This window comes from Nuphar pumila, chromosome 6, assembly GCF_984573655.1.
Source record: "Nuphar pumila chromosome 6, dmNupPumi1.hap1.1, whole genome shotgun sequence".
Lineage (NCBI taxonomy): Eukaryota > Viridiplantae > Streptophyta > Magnoliopsida > Nymphaeales > Nymphaeaceae > Nuphar > Nuphar pumila.
Genome location: NC_143254.1, coordinates 91,273,585 through 91,280,712, shown reverse-complemented (window position 1 = coordinate 91,280,712; position 7,128 = coordinate 91,273,585). Strand labels below are relative to the sequence as shown.

The window sequence follows — 7,128 nt, the reverse complement described above, 5'->3', positions numbered from 1 at the left end:
TACAGTATGTCGCTACTAAGCGACGGAATGGGCGATGGATATATGTCGTCGCTTATTAGCATAAAAAAATTTACGATGGAAGATATTCGTCGCTAATTCGATGCTAATGCAATGCTAATCCGTCGCTAATCTTGTTAGCGACGGATTTAGGTCGTCGCTAATCCACTAGATTGTTGTAGTGATAGATCTACCCATAGTCAAACACCTAGTTGGTTGCAAGTGGGTGTTTAAAATTAAATATCACTTTGATGGCTCCATTGAAAGGTATAAAGCTCAAGTCATGTTCAAGGGCTATACCCAAATTGAAGGGTTGGATTATAATGAGACCTTTGCTCCCGTTGCTAAGTTGGTAATAATGCGATGCTTGATAGCTATTGCAGTAATAAAAAATTGGCATCTCTATCAATTAGATGTTATCAATGTTTTTCTATATTGGGACCTTGATAAAGAGGTGTATATGAATTTACCATCAGTTTTTTCTGTTCAGAGGGAGCATAAAGTTTGCAAGTTGTACAAATCACTGTACGGACTCAAACAATCCTCTAAAAATTGGTTTACCAAGCTCTCACACTATCTACTTCAAGAAGGATCCGCCCAATCTAAGGCTGATTATTCATTTTTTTCAAAAGTTATTAATGACACACACATTTTTGTTCTAGTTTATGTGAATCATGACATTATCATTGCAAAAGATGATATTACATACATCAAGCATCTTAAGTCTCACATCAATCAACAATTCTGATTGAAGGACCTTAGTCGACTAAAATATTTCCTCGGCATTGAAGTTGCAAGATCTAAAAATGGTATTTTCTTATCTCAACGAAAATAAGCTTTTGATCTCCTGTAAGACATGGGTTACTTTGGAGCCAAGCCAAGTAAATTTTTCATGGAATCATATGTCAAACATAGTAATAAAAATGAGGATTTGTTGGAGGATCTAGGGCCGTATAGGCACCTAGTGGGTCGGTTGTTATATCTTACTATAACTCAACCCGATATTATTTTTGTAGTCAATATTCTAAGTCAATTTAGTGGTCAGCCACGACAGTCTTATATGAACGTTGCCATGCAGGTCGTGCGATATATTAAGAATTCTCCAAAACAAGAAATTTTAATGTCTTCCACCAGAAAGATTCAAGTAGTTGGTTATTGTGATTCATACTGAGCCGCCTACCCAATGACTCATCGATCTACATTTGATTATTGCGTCATGGTTGGAGACAACCTTGTTTCTTTGAAGACTAAAATGCCGAAGCATCCCTCTTCGATGATTCTACAATCACTTGAGATTGAGACACAAGGTTCTCCAACAAAGAAGGCCTGAGCATCCACCCCTTCAAACCCTGATTCTTCTCACGTACCAACCAGCCTAAAGACTAAAGAGAGAGAGAGAGAGAGAGAGAGAGAGAGAGAGAGAGAGAGAGAGAGAGAGAGAGGGTCCTTCATGATTCCGTTTATTCTTAAAATGTTTCTCTCCTTCATTTTCCTAGTTGTACTAATTTAGAACATTTTGGTTTATGTATCTTGACATTAACATTTTTAGCAGAATTAATCATTAAAAGCATAAGCTATTGTAAAATTAAAAGAATGACAATGATTTAGTCGATTTGTATTTGCCATGGTTAGTGAAATTTTTGACTTCAAATATGCTGCTGATCTTTTTACGACTAAACCCGACGTGGCTTTGTAGAAGTTTCACGATTAGTTGCTAAGAGGAAATTTGGCTGTCATTGCATGGATGAACACTTTGAGCACAAGATGTGGGGCATGAATATAAAATGAGTTTTTTGTAAAACGGGATTTTACATCCCTACTCAAGAAACACAAGATGGACTGATGAAAACGGGAAAAGGAAAAGGGAAAAGGGAAAAGGAAAAGCTATGTTATATCAAAATTCCTATTGGATCTACATTTAGACCTCATTTCGATTTGGGACTCGCAGGCGATTATTCAGATTCAGATTGGTAGCTACTTTCTGCAGAGTTAAGTATGAGATAGTCAAGGTTGGATTATAATTACCAGGGCTAATGAACCTTGACTCTTCATTTATCTCTCTTTAAAAAAATGGCTTGAAACATTAATTTGGCTTGTCTTTTTTGTTTTCAGTTTTTGCAGTTTTGGTTAAAAGATGGGCCAACGTAAGGCTAGTAAACGAGCTGAATGGGTGGAGCTTGAAGTGTTCAAGCTTGGCTCATTCTTGTGGCGTGCCAAGCCTAGTTCGAGCTCGTAAACTGCCCAAGTCAAACAAGCCAGCTTTGAGCTGGCTTGCTTATATTACATTAACCAAACTTACACACAGCCCCACGATATGCACTCAACGACACTCCTCCTTGGCTCGTATTAGTTTTTCCTAGGACTGCTATAACTCGCATGATATAGACCACGAAAAAGATGAAGGTGAACCACAATGAGAAACACACTTGCCCCATTAGCATGCATATAACGGAGCAACCAGCCCCCTTCCACATCTCTCGTAATCAGGGGTGGCAATCGGGTCGGGTTGGTGGGTCAGCATACCTCAACCCGAACCCGATCCGTTTATTAAACGGGTAACCCGACACGACCGGCCAACCCGCTTAATAAACTGGTTGGTTCGGGTAAACAGGTTGGCAGGTTAGCGGGTCAGGTTGGTGGGTCAGGTTGGCGGACGGGTTGGTGGGTTGACCCGCCCGCCTAACCCGTTTATTAAACGGGTCAGCCGGGTTGGTGGGTTGGCATACCCCTAACACGAACCCGACCCGTTTAATAAACGGGTTAGGTGGGTCAACCCGTTTATTAAACGGGTTCATTTTTGCCCAACCCGAACCCGCCTAAGAGGGGGGTTGGCGGGTTGTGTCAGGTTTTGCCACCCCTACTCATAATGTGTTCTACTCTGCAGAAAGCTAGATCCACATGAGGTGTGTGATGCATAGTAAAAAGAAAATGCCAGTCACTATCTGAATAACTAAACAGATATGTGCTAACGGACCGAACCCCTAAAAATAACTAAGAAGGTTCTGGGTTGGATAATCTACCAAATGTTGGTTAAGTGTAGAGGATATAGGTTGTTTTAACAAGAGAGAATCATTGTTTCCTTATAACTACCAGATGAGCTTGTACAAGTCGAGCTGAGACAAGTACCTATCATTCATGTCCAGCTTGCCCAACCTATTTTAGGTGTTCAAACGAGCTCTTTGCGAGCCCAAACTAAGCTGAGCCTTGTTTCCAGCCCTATGTCTATGATGAAAAAAAACAAGCAAACACACACATGAATATGTGCATTCATGCATGCACCCGCTTACATACACACACAATGCACTCATTTTTATCATCTAATTCAAATAGGAAAGTAGGTTATTTATGCTCTTAAAACTTTTAAAATCCAAAGTTATCACAAGCTTTGGAAATACATTCATAGACAAAGATAAAAAAACACAAGCTACGTATCTCATCATTCGTAGAGATGGGGAGGGAGACGTGGTTTCAGCAAGACATGAAGTGGCGTAGCTTTCGCCATGGCTAAGCCATTGCCCTCGGTCATGTCGACCGGCCCATCCATGGGCGTGCGCCACTCGAACCCATGAAGCAGGCGTGCCAACGTCAGGTGAGCGACTTGGACGGCCATCATCAACCCCGGGCACGATCTTCGACCAGACCCAAAGGGAATGTACTCGAAGTTCTGACCATAAACATTGACGTCCTTGTGGGTCGTCAAGAACCTATCTGGCTTGAACTCATCTGGGTCGGACCACACTCTTGGGTCTCTCTGCATCTTCCACACGTTCACAAAGAGGGTTGTCCCTGCTGGTATGTCATAGCCAGCAACGTTGACTGGCTCCATCGACTCGTGTGGGAGCAGCAGTGGGACCGCTGGGCAAAGGCGCATGGTCTCCTTGACTACAGCTTGCAAGTATGGCAGTTTGTTGATGTCTGATTCCTCCACGTGTCTCTCCCTGCCTACGTGGATGTCCAACTCTTCCTGCACCTTCTTCAGTTCGTGGCGGTTGTTCAGTAGAAGAGAGAGGGCCCACACCATTGTGTCTGACGTGGTGCTAGTCCCTGCTACTATCATGTTCTGCAAGGAAAGCCTTAATGTATTCAATACTAAATATATGTATACCAATTTTTGAGCCCTTGATCCAAGTGGGTGAAATGGTACAAATAATATAAAGCCCGGATATGGGAATGAATCTTGTTAGATCCAAATCCGAATCTGTAATGTTCAATGTGGATCTGTTTTGAATCTGGATCAGAACCAGATCCGACTTAGTAGGGATCAATCCATGGAGAGTCGGATCCAAAAAAGTTTATGAGTTAGTACTCACCATGACTACGGCTTTGACTATGGTATCAGGTTTGTAAGCAGACAAGCGCTGCCTATTTTCCTCAACTTGGGTGATAAGCACATCTATGAAGTCATTACTGACGTTGTCGGAATCCCTCCTCCGGTGGTGCTCATCCAACCAACTGCTGGCGATCTTGTCTATCCTGTTGTGCACCCTCTTCATGGCCTTCAGGTCACCACCCACATCGAACCTCTCCAGCCAAGGAAACGCGTCCGACGCCGAAAATATGCCGAAGACGGCAGGTATCTCCTCCACCAACTTGTTCAGCTCCTTCGCCTCCTCGTCTTCTCCGGCGCCCTCTTCGGTGAAGTACCGTTTTCCGGCCAACTTCCTCAGCACCACGTTCAGGACCATGAAGCCCAGCCGCTCCTTCATCTCCACCGGCTCCTCCCCGTTCCCGCACCGTCGGTACACACCCTTCACGAGGGAGTCGACCTCCTCGACCCGGATGTGCTTGAGCAGCTCGAGCCGCCGGGTCGAGAGCAGCTCGAGGATGGCGATCTTGCGGACCTCGCGCCAGTAGGGGCAGTACGGGCCCAGGCCGAACACGGCATAGTTGTAGCCGACGTACTTGGCGTTGAGCAGCAAGGGCCGGCTGGCGAGGGTTCGGTCGTTGGTGGTGAAGCACTCCTTCGCTATCTCCATGCTGGTCACCACGAGCAAGCGCTTTTGGCCCAGCCGGAGCTGGAATATGGGGCCGTACCGGTCGGAGAGTGCCGCGAGGGTTCTGTGAAGAGGTGCGTTTTCTGAGAGGATGGGAAGGTGGCCGAGTATAGGCCAGCACCCGGCTGGTTCCGGAGGTTTGGACGTGGACGAGGCCTTTCCTGGCTTTCTTGGCCATAGTTTGTAGAGTAGAAGGAGGGCAAGCAGTGCTGCAGCTCCCTCTACCAGTAGGGTCATGGTGTGCAAGATGCAATTGAGTCATGAGCACCACTCTGCTGCTTCTATTTATAGAGGAGAGGGTGCAGAGGGGATGAGATCCAAGATGCGAGGTCGGCGTCGTTGCTTCCCTGTGCCTCCTTTTGCTCTTAGTTCACCAGTCAATAATGGTGCTTTTTTCTTGTCCCTTAATGATTGTTTTCCAAGGTAGGGTCTTCTCTTTTTATTTTATTGGTGGGGTAGGGATGGCAAATATATTTTGTTTATTTTATAACAAAAATGTAGCTTGAAAGATATTCGGTTTGCTTTTTGCTCTCTAATGTATGACGATATTTAAAGGATTTTAGCTAAGGGTGACAACGGGTCGGGTTTAGTTTGGAATCAGGTAGAAACAGATCCGGTCCTGATTTGAGATGCTGGTATCGAGTTCGGATATGGGCTCAATCAGACCACCAAAAGAGAAACCATACCCGGATCCTATAAAGATTACATGAACCAAACCCGAACCATACCTGGTAAAAAAAAAAAAAACTATCCTTTTTACATTGAAAATTAGTGGAACATTCTAGGAACTCAGGTTGGTTTCGGGTCTGATATGAAATTTAACAAGCCATACCCAGCTACATTGGACCCTTTGGGTACGACCCAAATTCTAATCGAACCTTCTTATTTATCACCAAATCCTGACCCTATAGGGTTTGGTATGGGTCGGATCCAGGTCAAACACTGCCCATTGACACCCCTAATTTTATCCACATAATTACAAATAAGCAGAAAATTAATCATGATATTGTGGAATAAGCTGAAGTAGAAAGCTTTCTTTTTCCATCAATTTTATCTACTTATTCATGCGGATTTTACATCGCCAAAGTGTTGCTCTCCTAAATCTGTATAATTGTTCTAATTCGGAAAGCTTTGGCTTATTTATCTTGACATGAAGGGAGCGTTTGACGCACCGGAACAGGGACTGACTGGTCTCTACCCTGTGTGTTGTCCCGCGTTTGATTGATACAAAGCATGGGAACCAAGGCGGGACTGCTTTGTTTCCTTCCCTTTAAAAATTAAAAGGGTGTGATGGACCTGTGAGCGCAGGTCCTGGACAAACACCAGCTGGTGTGTCTAGGGGTGTCAACGGGCGGGGTTTACCCGGACCAAACCCTATATAGGGTGTGGGTATGGTGACAAATAAGAAGACCCGATTAAGACCTGGGTCCAGACCCGAAAGTCTGATTAATACATGGACCCGGGTATACTTTGTGAAATTTTATACCTGAGACCCAGGCCCTACCCGAGTTTCGATTAAGACCCACAATTTTTCAATGTAAAAATGATAAAAAAAAGTATATTACTTTACCGGGTATGGTTTCTCTTATGGTAAACCGGATTAGACCTGGGTCTGGAACTGATACCATTCCTGAAAATCTTATCCAAGTCTGGTTTCACCTGGGTCCGAACCCAACCTGACCCGTTGACACCCCTAGGTGTGCCTTGGTGGTGTTTGCCCACTAAATCAAATCCAACCTAACCATCTACTGGAATTAATCTTTGAAGATGTAGGCTATGGCAAATTTTTGTTTTTGACTCAAAATTTTGACTTTGAATATATATGTGGCCGGTTTTTGACAATTAAACAAGAGGAAATTTCGCCCTCGTTGCATATTTTTTGTGATTGACTCGTAAGTCTCAGTCTCGAGGGAACATTGGCGAGGAAAAATCTAGTCTTTCTCTGAATAATATCCAAAAAATAATGATATTTCTTAAAAATATAAAATACATGTAAAGATACACACAAAAAAACGATATACAAACTCTACTGTTTAAAGTGTTTTTATCGTGTTAATAACATCTTAAAAGAACAATAATTTGGAAGTTTCACTTTTTTGGTATGCTGCCAACCTTGAAAAATATATATATCACCATG

At 43.4% G+C, this 7,128-nt stretch overlaps 1 protein-coding gene across 1 annotated transcript; it reads right to left on the bottom strand.

Annotated features, from left to right (window-relative positions):
• Positions 1-3,318: 3,318 nt before the first annotated feature.
• On the bottom strand, positions 3,319-5,245 carry LOC149835130 (cytochrome P450 CYP82D47-like). The gene is made up of 2 exons (XM_090010418.1): positions 4,308-5,245; positions 3,319-4,057 (listed from the first exon to the last, which is right to left on the bottom strand). Exons 1-2 carry the CDS (start codon positions 5,226-5,228, stop codon positions 3,434-3,436), a joined length of 1,545 nt encoding a protein of 514 aa, XP_089866544.1. The 5' UTR covers positions 5,229-5,245; the 3' UTR covers positions 3,319-3,433.
• Between the last annotated feature and the right edge of the window lie 1,883 nt (positions 5,246-7,128).